The following is a 14,625-nucleotide window of genomic DNA, read 5'->3' as shown; positions in this document are numbered from 1 at the left end:
CAAAAATTTCGGAAGACACAATTATTTGGGGTATTGGCTTTCCACGCTTTCCGAAGCGTACTAAGCCTTCCCAGAGTGAGTGTTTCTAGAGGAATTTGGTCGGTTATACTGGAGTTCTAAAGGTTTCTCCTTCTTGCTTCTCTTCCTGTCAAGGGTTGCTCCCTTTAGGGTCAAAGTTGGGAGGGGGGTCCGTATTTTTCGAGAAGTTCCAAAGGAACTAAGACGGTAGGTCAACGAGACCCAGAATTTTGGCGTATTTATGCTAACGCCTTCGGTGCTGACTGTTTCTCAACGGTTTTGATCAATTGAAAGGGTCCTTATGAATTTCCACTTTGGTAACGATGTGTCTTGAGAATTGAACTCCTCAATTCCAAAACTCGTATCTAGAGAACTTCGGGTAATACTTCTCTGATCGTAATGCTTTCGTGGTTTGTTGTAGCTGCTCTCCTTGGTTTCCTTCTTACTACGAGGGTAGATAAGTAAGTCATTTGTAATGACGATGATGAACTGATCCTAGCAAGAATGATATATCCTATCTATTACGTTCATGAATCCTACTAGTGGGTTTGGTCCTATCCGAGGGTTATCACTACGAACTTTCAACATCTTCATCGAAATTGGAGGATTGTTCTCGGACATCCTTCTTCAATACTCATGACTGGTGATATTCTGATCTCAGGTCCAATTCCTGAAGGGTACCTCGTTCCTTGCGGTTTATCGGCCTATTCGTCTATGTGTGGCAGATACTAAAGGTTTCTATTGGAGATGCTGTTGGGGCCTCTGAAATCGATGGAATTATGAGCAATTTGCTTTTCTATTTGACGAACAAGACCAGAGTTTTCCAGGGTAAGAAGCTTGGTTCTTCAATTTCATTGTTGAGTAGTTCGACAGGTTTGACCTGACAGCTCTTGTAGCTCGGTAGGAAGAATGTGGGTTTGGTTTACGCGACTAGGACTTTTGAATGGTAGGACATTTACTCGTCCTTCTGGGCAACCTTAGCCCGAAGCTCATGGCAGGACTCGTACCATATCTATCCCAAGCTTCTATGCTTGAATCTTGTCTGATACATGCGTGACATTCCTGAAGGTCTCCTGTAAATACATGTGATAAGGCTTCGGGAAGTATAACACTCCTCTGGTTCGTGTTTTGGAGTTCCACAGCGAGAGATGACCCAAAGGTCCGTCCTGGATGTTTATGAGAGACGATAGTTTCGATATTCATGGGTTAGGCGAAAGGCCCTTTTGTAGTCGTTTAATCGAGAAGACGAGGGCAATATCAATCAAAATTGGATAACGACAACACTATCTTTTTAGATAACATGAGATAAGTTGCATTCGAAGGAAGAGATCACTAGAGTGATAGAGTGTCCTGTATTTCTTTTATGTGTGTTCCATTTTGTTTGATGTTATGATTATTGTAGATGTTTCATACCACAGTGTCTAGCACTGGTAGTGGGTGTGTTTTCGATAGCCAGTAATGATACTTGATATCATGATTCCTGACAGGTCTCCTTACGATCGAGCGGTATATGATCGTTGTATGTAAATTGACATCGTGAAATTGTCGAGTGGGTGACCCCACTCAACCCCTAATACTAGACATGGAATCGGAGTCAGGATGAAATTATCTATTTCAAGACTTAAGTATTTTGATTTTAAATTAACCCCGATGTATGGACAAGGTCATCAGAACTTACAGGTAATGCTCCTAAGGTCACATATGAATGTCTTTGGTTTGATTTGTAGGAGAGAGAACGTTTTAGCTACTTTTTAGAAGGAAGGTTACTTTAGTAAGCGTACCAATTTCATTACAAACATATAGTACTTAAACGTTTTGTCGTTGGGAACATTACAAAAGTCCTAACATAGTTCCCTTGCTGCTTCTGTTAACACATCACACTCCTCTTGTCCCTTCTTCATTCTTCTCAGTTGGATATTCTCTCTGAAGTGTCCCGTTTCACCGCATAGGTAGCATACTGGGCCTACCTTGGTGCAGGTGATTGAAGGGAGGTGATGGGTCGGGATCTTACAGAAACGGACGGTATGCCCTTTCCTGTTGCAGTTTTTACAGTGCATCACCCGGCAAGCCCCATGGTGATGAAAGCCACATTTTTTGCACTTTGGGAGTGATCCCTCATATGTTTCGGCAGGCATTTGGGTGGTAGACCCCGAGGCTAGTGTCGAGGCATGTGTCATGACTGATGTTCTAATGGTAGGGGAGGCCCTAGGTTGTTGTCTTTTAGTGTATCCTTTAGATTGGTGGTGCTCTTTCATGTCCCAAAACTTTCTCTTCTTGTTCGTATGTTCGTGGCCTGAGGTATTTTTGTTGGTAGGTACCCATTGGTGTCCCTGATTGTTACCACAATTTGTATTGTTAGTACCGCTTCCAACCCTGCTGACGTTGTTAGTATTGAATTGCGCCATGACGGCTGCCATGGCTGCCGTGACTGCAGCCTGAAAGTAGCAGCGTCTATCTGCAGTGTTGGCGCCTTGCTAGTGGGTTTGTTGCCTCTTGGTGAAGACATAGTTCTGTTTCGTGATGAAAAACAACTTCGTTAGTGGGAATGATTGTCTTAAGTGCATCCTTACAATTTATATTTACGCATATAAATTTTTTCACATTACTGTACTATTCTTAGTGTTTCTGCTAACGCTCCCGAGATGGAGCTATGGCAGTAGGTAGGAGTAGGTTTCATATGAACGTTAAGCTTTACTCCTCTTAGAATCATGTTTGTCCGAACACACTTGGCTGAGGAATTTTGATGGGATCCGGTGCATTAGTGCTGGTATGATCGCACCCATAGGTCTATGAAGAAGAAACTTCTCAACAAATGTTTAAAGGTGAGACGATAATGAGTTTCTAGAATGGCTATATGTCGCGAGTTTTCTAACTAAGTTTATCTCATATAGATTTGTATCAAAGTTCGGTTGTTTAGGGTGTTCTGAAAACAATTTATAACGAGATTCTTTGTATAATAAACTCATGTATTTTAGTAGCTCGGTATCCAAGTGAAACCTTATACTTGACCCAAGCTAGGTCCTTATCACGACCTATTGATGTATGCTTAGTTATATAATTAAGGCTAGATAGACATTCGAGTCGGATAGGTACATCCTAAGCCCATCTTGTTAATATGACTCTAGAAATCATGGCTTCAGTGAAAATTTTGACCTCGATGCAGGTCTACTTCACATTTGTGCATGGGCGGGTTTTGATAGAAGATAGATTTCTCGATTAGTATGACCACTTAGTTTGTAGTGTCGTGATTTTACCTACAATAGAGTAGCACCAACGCATACTTATGAAGCTAATTTACCAGGTCTGGTGAGCGGCATGAACTCTACTTACGATGATCTATCCCTTGTGATGCCTGAGGCAAGGTCGATGCAATTTTGTAGCTTTGCCAATCAACGCTTGTCTACAATCATCCTTTCTTTGAATGCTGTGTGTCCTACCCTGTTACTCTCTTTCCTCTTCACGAGTGGTGATAAGGTCCTGAAAAGAGAGTTGGTCTCGGGAATAGTAGTATAATTCTGAGTCACCGGTACATGAGATGGTGGGGTTTATAGTAGCGCGCAGTTTTCTGAACTCAGATTGTAGTCTTCCTGTTTTGATTCCCGATGATCGCGATCCGCCGGGTCTTTGCCGGGAGGGCTCTGTCCGTCAGTCCCCTGTGGTTGAGGTCATAGCACCCTCGTTGGTCTCCACATGGTGGTTGTTGTCATTGTTGTCGACATTCAACCCTCAATCACGATTGCCCAACGGGTCACAGGTTCGTTATAGTCGAAACGGTTCGCGGAACCCTTGCTATGCATGGAGGATCGATTACCTCCGGTCCCGCTTATGATTCTTCTCATAACCATTCACCATTCCTCAAGTTCGGATTAGGAAAGTAAGGGTCGTTCGGTAAGTAGGATTTTTGCAATGCCGTATTTGCGAGAATAGAAGTGGAGGAGATAAGTACAATGTGTCTAACTCTATTATCACTTACTTATAGGGGTGATCCTTATTAGTTACTTTTGTAATGACATAATGCATACTAATTACATATAACAAGACACGATAGACCCATGAATAAGCGATCCCACTCTAGGTCCACATCCAAAAAAGGAAAAGGAAGTAAAGTAATGACCACAAATTCTAAGTCTATAATTTCTAAGTTATATATAACCTTAAAGTATCCACTTAGGGACTATAGACCTATTATTAAGGATCTATTTAGTTTTCATATAAGTTATGATATTACAAAATACTCCTATAGTATTTTAAACTCATGTTCTATTCTAATGTTCTCATTGTGGTAGTGTTGGTAAGTTTTTAGACTTGTTGCCATATCACAACTATTCTTGGGCATGTGCTAATCACTCCTCGGACCAGCATAGTTGATCAGGCTATGCCACTCCCAGGACTGACCATACATCCCCGAGCTTACCTGTGATATTCAACAATCATTACTTTTGTTTTGTTCTAGAGTGGTGCTGACCTTAATATGTATGTATGCATATATACCTTTAATAAGAAACTATTTATTTCTAAAAGTATAGTTGTTTTGAAACTTTAAATCAGAGACTTAGTCCCAATGCATTTATAGTTTGTATATCTTATGTGATTTGATATACTGAGTTCACTATAAACAATGCTCTGATACCAATCTGTCACACCCCCAAACCAAGGATGGCGGAAATGTCCGGGGGTGGAGGACTTCATGTAGAGTATCACAACAATGAGTATAATAGTGCTCAAAGTAAATACAACCAACACAAATATAATTGAAAACGTTACATCAAAGCACATGTTTACATGATTCACATCAATTACATTATGATACAAAATGAACTGTTTGACGATTTATCGTCCCATCCTCAAAACGTTGTTGATTTCCTGTTTTCACTGAATTCCTGAGAATACAAGTAGTTTTGAAAAGTGTCAACACAAAGGTTGGTGAGTTCACAAGAGATTTCATTAGAAAAGTAAATCGTTTTCCTTGTAAAAGCGTTAGAATATGTATCCAGAAAATCCGATATTTTCTTTAAAATTTGTGTAATGTAGTCTTATGACTGGAGACCAAAATGTATAAGTAACCTTTCTTATTAATAGAAAATGTTATGTATTAAATGGACATGGACGTGTTTGAATTAAATGAAATTTCTGTATATTCTCATGTTTGTTAATACTTTATATATATGTAGTCCTAAATTAGAGGACCGAATAATAACAAGTATTGACCATACTTAAAAGTATAAATGTGGTTTCAAATGATGTGTAGTCGTAACTACCAAAACCAAAAGTGTACAGTAATATCTGTACTCATAGAGATAAAAAGTGATTTTAAATCGACATAAAACTCATTTAGGCTTTAAAAATAAAATCCCGTAAACTATTGGATTGTTATAACCCTATGTGAGTCGCTATAATCATACTATGACTATGTGAACCTGCCACGACGTTCTCAGGCGTCGCGAAAACTGAAATGACATTTGTCACCCGTAGACCTGCAGGTCCTACTGTAGCTAGCAGCAAGGTGTGGGGTGTCAAACCCAATATAGATCTATATACAAGTATCACGTTCTCCCTCAAGGAGATTCTGATTATAACTACCATGAATTATATCCTGCACTCGGACGTACGGGGAGAGAGAGAGAGAGTCTCACAATATAGGTTAACAGGTTTACATAAAATGTGTGTGAATATAAATCTTTTCTGTATGAATGTACCCTTTTTATACGAGTGTGTTGAGTGATGTATCATAAACTATACCTATTATAGTTTATCTAAAATGTATGTAATATGTATGAACTCTTTTATGGAAATGTATTAGTGTTATGAATTTATTAAACTATACTTTTATAGTTTAATATACGTGTTCTAAAAATGAATGATTAATATTTATTATGAATGACTTAGTTTCATTTTATGATGACAAACTAACAAGGAAACACATTCAATAATTAGAACTTAGGACTATACACTTTGCTCAACATAATACGAAGTGTTATGATATTTACATGCTGTTGGCTAACTTTAGCCATTCAGCCATGTTTTGGAAAAATCATAGAAAAATCATACGAAGTTGAAAACTAGATCCGTCAATTCTAAGAGTTCACAAAATGTGTCTAGTTTACTCATAATTTTTATCACGATTTTTAATGACCTCCAACTTGAGTGAATAAGTCCAAAATCACAGACTGGTCCGGATTGTTGTTTGAAATGATAGACAGTTTTGTAAAAATCACCATAAATTGTAGAAAATCGTATGGAGATGTGCAAGTAGTCATTTTAAAGCTAAAAACTTGAACTATTTGCACCTTGTACAGTTTTGAAAACAAAAATGTTTAAGATGCCCAAAACAGTTCGTGAATGGAGTTGAACTTTTCTGATGAAGGTTGTTAGAAAAATTTAGTTATGTTCTTAGTGTTTTAACTTGTATCCCCCCCCCCCTGAAAACTTGAGAAAACATGAAAATGTAGGGGTATGAACTCACCTTGAGTGATTTCAGTAGATAAGTGTTGAAGAAGAGAAGTGTTCAACCCAAGAACACTTGAAGAATCACTTGAAGATTCGGAGCTCTAACACAAATATAATGGAGTTTGTGTAAGATATCCATGATTTGAGTGGAAATAAGTGAGATAATCATAAAGAGAATGGATTATGCTTACCAAATGTGGAGGAAAAACTCAAGATCAACCCTTGAATCTCGAATTTCTAGAGAGAGAAAATGAGAGAGGAAAGAGTTTGATCTTCTTGTGAAATGAGAGCAAATGAGAGGAGTGGGGAGAGAGGATGAATATTCAGCTCTCAAAAACGTGGGAAAGAGTGATAATTGAGTAGAAAGGACATTGATGTGACCTAGGTAAGGTGGGGAGGTGTGGCTGGTCATAGAGTGGGTGTGGGAGTGGTTGCTTGTGTCATAAGGTAAAGCAAAGTCAACACTCCACCTCTTTGTACTTTACCCACTTGGTTTTATTATTTAAATAAAGATTTTTATGAAAATATGATTAAATTGTGAATATTTAGGGTTTATTATGTTAAAATATGAGTTTTGGGTGAAAATCCCGCGTTAAAATAATTAAAAACGGGCCTTAAACGTAAAACTATGCGAAAACCAGGAGAAATTGAGTTCCCAGCGAGACCTCTCGGTCCTAGGCCGAGACTCGATCCACGCTGAGGATTGTAGCCAGAAACGAACAGAGGGTAACGAAGGGCGAGGAAGCGAGAGGAGAAGCGAGAGGCGAAGGCGAGGGTTCGGTCCGGAGTGAAAGGCGAGAAGTCAGACCCGAAATTGACCGAATGAACAGTAGTGAACAGTACCTTCGGGTTCGGGTGCTTCTGCGAGGTTCGGGCCTGCAAGAGTCTTTCGGGTTCGGTTCCTCCTGGGCGAGGTTCGGCCCTGAGAGGAGCTTTGGCTCAGGAGGGTTCGGTTCCTTGCTCTCAGGTTCGGCTCTCTTTCTCTCGGTCCCTAAGAGGACCTTCGGGTCCTAAGAAGCTTCGCCTCTTATAAGAGGGTTTCGGTTCCTAAGGTCCATTTTTCTCGTTTTTACCCCGTTTTAAGCCGTTTTTGACCCAGTTAAGGGTCGGAATGACCCGAATGATTCTAAAAAGTTACGGGAAGCTTTTGAGAGAGATTTGGGAGAGATTTCACATACTTGGAGAGATTTGGGAGAGATTTGACATTCTTGGAGAGATTTCTCATACAAAGAGATATTTGAGAGAGGTTTCACATACTTGGAGAGATTTGGAAGAGATTTGACATTCTTGGAGAGATTTCTCATACAGAGAGATATTAGAGAGAGATTTCACATACTTGGAGAGATTTGGGAGAGATTTAACATACTTATAGAGATTTCTCATACAAAGAGAGTTTTGGGAGAGGTTTCACATACTTAGAGAGATTTTAAATAGAGAGAGATAGAGTGAAAATGATTGAGAGAGGTTTCGAGTGTGGCATTTGTGAGTGTCCGGCTCCGCAATGCAAGGTCCGTAAACACTGGTAAGCCTTGTTTAAGGATCTTACACACTCCCGATGAGTATGCAACATTGTTTTATCGGTTTGGCTAGCCACGTACCACAGTTTTCGATTAACGGGATCTAGATGTTCGCACTTTTGATTTATGATCTCTCATTAGAATAGAGAGTTATGTAGAAATTTCATAATGTAAATTCTAGTACCCAAGGGAAAATTGAGTCAAACAGTTTGACTTGTTGACTTTAATTGACTTTGTCTTGACCGAAATTTGACAGTTGTCACATTCATTGACAAAGTACATAGTCACAAGGTGCTAAAACTCTCAAAAGCTCTTTATGGTTTACGAAAGCCCCTCGAGCATGGAACATTCGCTTGGATAAAAGCCTAAAAGGACTTGCTTTTTCGAAATGTTCACAAGACACGACGATGTACAAAAGGAACTCAAAAGGAAAAAATCTTTTAGTTGGTGTCTATGTTGACGATTTGACCGTTACCGAATCAAACAACGAAGACATTATCAAATTCAAGGACCAAATGAAAAAAGAATTCGAAATGAGTGACTTGGGTTTACTTTCTTACTACCTTGGAATAGAAGTGGCACAAAAGAAGTGGGAATTTCTTTATGACAAACGGCTTACACAAAGAAGATTTTGGATCAATTTGGGTTACTAGATTGCAACCCTGCAAGTTCACTGATGGAACCAAAGTTGAAAGTCAAGAAAGACGAAGACGGTGAAAAAATTGACCCGACCGAATATAGACGAGTAGTGGGATGTTTGAGGTACTTGACGCATACTCGACCAGATTTGTCGTACGCGGTTGGAATTGCAAGTCGTTTCATGGAGCAACCCACCACTTTGCATTTCCAAGTAGTAAAACACATTTTACGATATGTCAAAGGAACCATTGATTACGAAATCAACTATGGAAAGGGTTGTGAAGTTGAAGACTTGGTTGGGTTTAGCGATAGTGATCATGGTGGTGACAAAGTTAGTGGAAAAAGCACAAGAGGGATGATTTTCTACCTAGGAAGAAATGTGGTGACATGGCAATCTCAAAAACAAAGGACCGTTGCTTTGTCAACATGCGAAGCCGAGTTCATGGCAGCCACGACAGCGGCATGTGAAGCCATTTGGCTTAGTAATATCGTGAAGGAGCTTACAGGTGATCATGTTATGCCTATCACATTGTATGTTGACAACAAGTCAGCAATTGAGTTGATGAAGAATCCCGTGTTTCATGGTAGAAGCAAACACATTGACATTCACTATCACTTCATAAGAGAATGTGTCGAGGAAGGGAAAGTTATAGTGGAACATGTCGACTCAAAGGAGCGAGCAGACATCTTTACAAAGGCCTTGACACAAGTGAAGCACGGCGAAATGCAAAATATGATCGGTGTGACAGATATTGAACTTGGTCCGGTTTAAGGGGGAGAATGTGATATAAACCTGACCACACACAAAGTCAGAAACATCTTCCTTGTTTCATGGTAGGCGTGACTTTAGTTTTTCCTATGTTTGAAAATAAGCCATACATTTGGTAGAATAATAAATTTGGTTGCAACTATCCATGACTTTTACCAAGTAGTTAGGATTTTTAAGCTTATATAAGAAGCCGAATCGTAGGTTTGAAGGATAGAATATATCCTATACTGTAATTTATCTTTCAAATATTTTATCAACAATAGCTTTTTGGCAACATCTCCATGCATATCCAATTTATTTAGATAACATCTGAAACTCATATTTGTTTACAAAACTTTAGCTTTCTTGCATACAAATTATTTTATAAATTTCAACATAAAAATCGAAAATATATTACCTTTTTAAGTCATTATCCCTTAGGTTCATCTCCATGTATTTTCATTTTTATGCATTTCATAAAATAAAAATTATATATATTAACTTTCATATTTTCATTTTTTTTTCTCTCTTGCATTCTACGATTTGTATCAATTTTTATAGTAGGGAAAAAAAAAATAAGTCAATAGATTGTCAATTTAGTTAATATCAAAAATCAATAGTCAGTTTAGTTAATATCAAAAATCAATACTTCAATGAGATGTCAATTTAGTTAATATCAAAAGATAACAATGCCAACGGACAACAGAGGATCAATCATGAAAACACTATACATAAAACGACATAAATAATGATACTCATGATTATCAACGCAGTGAATAATATCTTATATTGAAGATAATATCCAGTGGGATAGTGTAGAAGCCACACAAGACTGAGAAGATGGCCCTCGTTAGTATGTCTCCATGCACACCTGAGTATGACCGGAAAGCTGAGCTCACAGCTTTTGACCAAACCAAAACTGGTGTCAAAGGACTTGTAGATGCCGGAATAACGGAGGTCCCTCGGATGTTCCATCTACCCTCACCTGAAAACCTAAACTCCAATCAACCCTCACACTTAGAGCTTAGTCTTCCGACCATCGATCTGGAAGGAATCAACGAAGATCCTATCCGGAGAAAGGAGGTGATCGAGAAAGTGAAGGATGCATTCGAGACTTGGGGTTTCTTCCAGATTGTGAATCATGGAATTCCTGATAGCATGTTGGAGGAGATGAAAAAAGGTGTTTTAGGGTTTTTTGAGCAGGATAGTGAGGTGAAGAAACAGTGGTACACTAGGGATCGTAGCGGGAAGCGTAAGTTCGTGCACCACAGCAACTTTGACTTGTACACTGCAGCGGTGACTAACTGGCGAGACTCTTTCTTTTGCACAATGGCTCCTGATACTCCTCAACCAGACGAGTTGCCATCGCCTTGCAGGTATGCTTTTCAATCTATTTCAGTGAAAAAGATGGTGTCGTGAAACTAATGAGTGGTGGGTAATGGATCACAATCAACATTTGGATAAGGGAGCATGTTTTTTGATTGTGAAATCTTTTTGGTTTAGTCATCACCAACTTATTAAAAGCTCTTGCTAAGTTATAACTTAGTAACTTACAAAAATTTATAAATACCTTTTTAAAAACTTCATCTTAGTATTAGCTAATAAATTAAGTTAAAAAAAAATAGTAATCATTTTAAATAAGTATTTCAAACACCCCTAAAAACATAAAAAATCGAAAGTATTCGATTTTATTTCATTGTTTGTTAACTAATATATTAACCATCAAATATATATGGATAATCTAATATTCTGAAATATTTGTAGTCTAATTGTTAATTACGGCAAAGCTTGTCATAATATTATACAGATAATTATTTTAACATAGCGTGATTATACGTAAACCGATCCTAAAAGGGTTACATATAATTCAAATTCAGATTGTAAGTTCTAACTATTCCATATTTTTGTTACCTTGGGATTTATCTGTAGAGATATTTTATTGGAGTACACAAGACAAGTGATTAGACTCGCAGGTTGTCTATTGACATTGATGTCAGAGGCTCTAGGGCTCAACCCAAATCATCTTTTAGACATCGGATGTGGCGATGGGCTTGCTGTCCTCGGTCATTACTATCCTCCTTGCCCACAACCAGAGTTAACCATAGGCACCCCGGACCACACTGACAACGATTTCATCACGATTCTTTTACAAGATCATGTCGGTGGCTTTAAGATCTTGTATCAAAACCAATGGACCGATGTTCGTCCTACACAAGGAGCTCTTGTAGTGAATGCTGGAGATCTTTTACAGGCATGCATTTCTCTCTATCTCAAGCTTAATATCGTCGCAATATTGGTATGCAACTACGTAAATTAATATTTTTTATATGAAGTGTTGATCTTTTTATGAAAAAATTTATCATTAAATATTAATATTTCATACCAAAGAACTTCTGGCCCTATCGTATTAGGAATTAACAGAAAGATCTCATCAACCAAAGATGAGGGTTCTGGATGAAAGGTGTAGAGTATGTGTGACTTGGCGATTCTAAGAAGTTATAATAATATTACATATATGCTCATCCACTACTTGCATACCCTACTTTTTTTTTTTTTTTAATTCGGCACTGATTACAATCAATGGAATAATTTAGCTAGTTACAAATGACAAGTTTGTGAGTTCACGACACAAGGTGGTGGCAAACAAGGTTGGTCCAAGAGTATCAGTGGCATCATTCTTTATGAGTGAGACCTTGCAAGTTATTGAACCAATCAAGGAGTTGCTTTCGAAAGATAATTCGGCCAAGTATAGAGGCACAACAGCGAAAGAATATGTGGATTACTACAGAGCAAAAGGAATTGATGGTACTTCTGCTCTTTTGCATTTCAAGATCTAGATCAATTAACCATCAATTGTTGATTTAGCACTACATGATGAATCTTTTATTTTCCTGTTCCTCTTATGTCATGTAATGTAATCTATCTTAAAGATATTTTCTTTGTTTTTGTGTGATATTTTGCAAAACTATGGTGTTGTTATATTATTTGTAATGGGCAAACAATTTACAAATGCAAGCTTAAATATTGAACACTTCAAAGGATTAGCAAGTTCAAGTAGGCTAGAAGAGTATTTTGTAAGAATAATTAAATGTAATCAACACATAAAAACAAGGGAAGAGAAGAGAAAAAAAAAAACGGATATTTACTTTGCTGGATGTTTAAGCTTTATTAATAAGAGAAGGGGATATTCCTAACATATGTGCCTTTTATACTATAGTTTAAAAGACTCGTTATACTAATAATTTGAAATTTGAAACCTAATTAGACTCTAAAACGTGCCGGAATAAACTTAAAAGAGTAATAAAAAAGGAAACTTTCCTATTGCTAAAAGTCGATTAACCCAACAATCACCCCCCTTAATCGGTTTGGTCATACCATTCATTCATAGTAGTGTTTAATCACCTTCTTTATACGTCATTGAACTCCTTATTTAACCTTCGACACCTCGTTCTCTCTTTTGACAACCCCGACCTCTTTAATCAAGCTTATTCCGATAGCATTTTTCTGCCAAACAACAAGACAAGTTCACAAGAATCTTTATTGTCTTCCGTCACCCGTAAAATGAACCAAATAAAATCCACCCGCTTTGATGTCTTCTAGGGTCGATTATTGTCTGCATACAGTTTTTGTGGTGGTGAATGGTGAGACAAGGTGTCCAGGTAAGATGCAAGATGCAGGCGTCCAACAACAACGATGAGCGAGCTAGCGAGTAGCGACAATAAGGGCGGAAGGTTTAGATACAATGGATTTTGACTTCTATCTTGACTTTTTGGCTTAGAAATCGGACTACTGGAGAAATCAAGAAGGTCCACAATAGGATTAGTGGAGAAATCAGGAGGGGCCACAAGCCCACAACTCAATTTTGACAACAGTGGGCTTAAAAGTACAATTTTTTTAGTTATATGGGCCAGTGTTGTAAAACTCGCCGAGTTGTCCAATTACTCCTCCGAGTACTCACAACTCGTCCACTTACTTAATGATGTTGTAAAACTCGGTCAAATCGGTGATTAATATGTATAATATACTTAATGATTTATTATTTAACACACACAGATCTGATTATTACTACATATATATATATATATATATATATATATATATATATATATATATATATATATCTCTTTAATTTTCAACAATTATTTACAAAGTGAGACCATTATGCGTTTTTTTTTTATTTTTTATTTTTTTTATTTTGTATTCATATGCATCTAATGTTGTTATATATTTCAATTAATTTGTATTTTAACTTATAATTTTGACATATTGTAACATACACGTTCAGTTATCGTGTTTGTAGTTTAAAAATAAATAATAGTATGAAATATTATATAATATTGAGCGTTGAGTTCTAACAAATGGTTTTTACTAGAAATGAAGTAAAACTATGTTTAGAATCACTCGGAAAATATTGAAAGTCTTATGAGATTCCAATCAAATGTCAAATATTGAAATTTAACGAAAATATAAAATTTGAATTAAGTAAAATTTTATTATTGTAAGTTGTAAAGAATCTTGCTAGAAACATTTAGGTGAAAACCTCATCGAAATCTGAGTTATAACGAAGAAGTTATGATCAATCAAAGATCTACGACATAACCGGCAAACACTATTAGCGTAAAAATTAAGTTTTCGATAAACTACTTTTTAGCCTTAGTGATTTAAATGAAAGTCATAGTCCTGGTTAAACCGATAATTTTCATAAAAAGAACATCCAAATCTGACTTCGCATGAGGAAGTCATGATTTTTCTGAATTTTGGAATAGTAGTAGACAACTAAAAACTCGAAATAAAGATCGAGTGATTTTTAGCCAATGTAACCTGAACGAGAATCGAAGGTCTTGTAAATAGTAGTACAACGGTAAAAAGAAAGACGAAAACGGACATCGAATGAAGAAGTTATGAATTTTTAACGGACTTTTCATGTCCTGGTCTGTTCAAAATATAATAATAAAAATAAATTCAAAATTAGCCAACGGAGTCTAAACAAAAGTTGTAGAGCATAATTTCACCTACGCGTTCATATAAAGAACGTCAAAAATGGAGCTCATATGCATAAGTTGAGGATTTTTGAAGTTCGGGACACAAAATCCGAGAAATCACGAGAACCGAGAAATTTCGCATGGCCAGGGTCCAGCCACGTCACCCTCGCCAGCAGCTTGCCCCGTGTCTGAGTAGGTGACTCATTCTATGCACAATCCAACAGAATTCTGAAGCGTGCCTCGAAAGTCTGATGCGTGTAGCATCCGAAGCCAG

At 37.4% G+C, this 14,625-nt stretch overlaps 1 protein-coding gene and 1 pseudogene across 2 annotated transcripts; both read left to right on the top strand.

The window, feature by feature from the left end:
* Positions 1-8,658: 8,658 nt before the first annotated feature.
* On the top strand, positions 8,659-9,393 carry LOC145036276 (secreted RxLR effector protein 161 pseudogene; annotated as a pseudogene).
* A 702-nt stretch (positions 9,394-10,095) lies between these two features.
* On the top strand, positions 10,096-12,407 carry LOC145037660 (1-aminocyclopropane-1-carboxylate oxidase homolog 1-like). 2 transcript variants are annotated; one of them, XM_078986355.1, is made up of 3 exons: positions 10,096-10,745; positions 11,299-11,665; positions 11,964-12,407. In XM_078986355.1, exons 1-3 carry the CDS (start codon positions 10,210-10,212, stop codon positions 12,204-12,206), a joined length of 1,146 nt encoding a protein of 381 aa, XP_078842481.1. In that variant the 5' UTR covers positions 10,096-10,209; the 3' UTR covers positions 12,207-12,407. The 2 variants fall into 2 exon arrangements, with proteins under 2 accessions (XP_078842481.1, XP_078842482.1); XM_078986356.1 differs by having other exon boundaries at positions 10,105-10,745; positions 11,299-11,620.
* The last annotated feature ends 2,218 nt before the right edge of the window (positions 12,408-14,625 follow it).

Source organism: Lactuca saligna, chromosome 3, assembly GCF_052625555.1.
Source record: "Lactuca saligna cultivar CGN05327 chromosome 3, ASM5262555v1, whole genome shotgun sequence".
In the NCBI taxonomy this organism is placed as follows: Eukaryota; Viridiplantae; Streptophyta; class Magnoliopsida; order Asterales; family Asteraceae; genus Lactuca; species Lactuca saligna.
This window is presented reverse-complemented; position numbering and strand designations above follow the sequence as displayed.

Bases quoted from the DNA above. Each gene is read 5' to 3' on its own strand.
- LOC145037660 (XM_078986355.1), top strand. From the start codon at position 10,210: ATGGCCCTCGTTAGTATGTCTCCATGCACACCTGAGTATGACCGGAAA. The intron at 10,746-11,298 runs GTATGCTTTTCA...ATTTATCTGTAG, and splicing joins GAGTTGCCATCGCCTTGCAG to AGATATTTTATTGGAGTACA. The intron at 11,666-11,963 runs GTATGCAACTAC...GGAATAATTTAG, and splicing joins TTAATATCGTCGCAATATTG to CTAGTTACAAATGACAAGTT.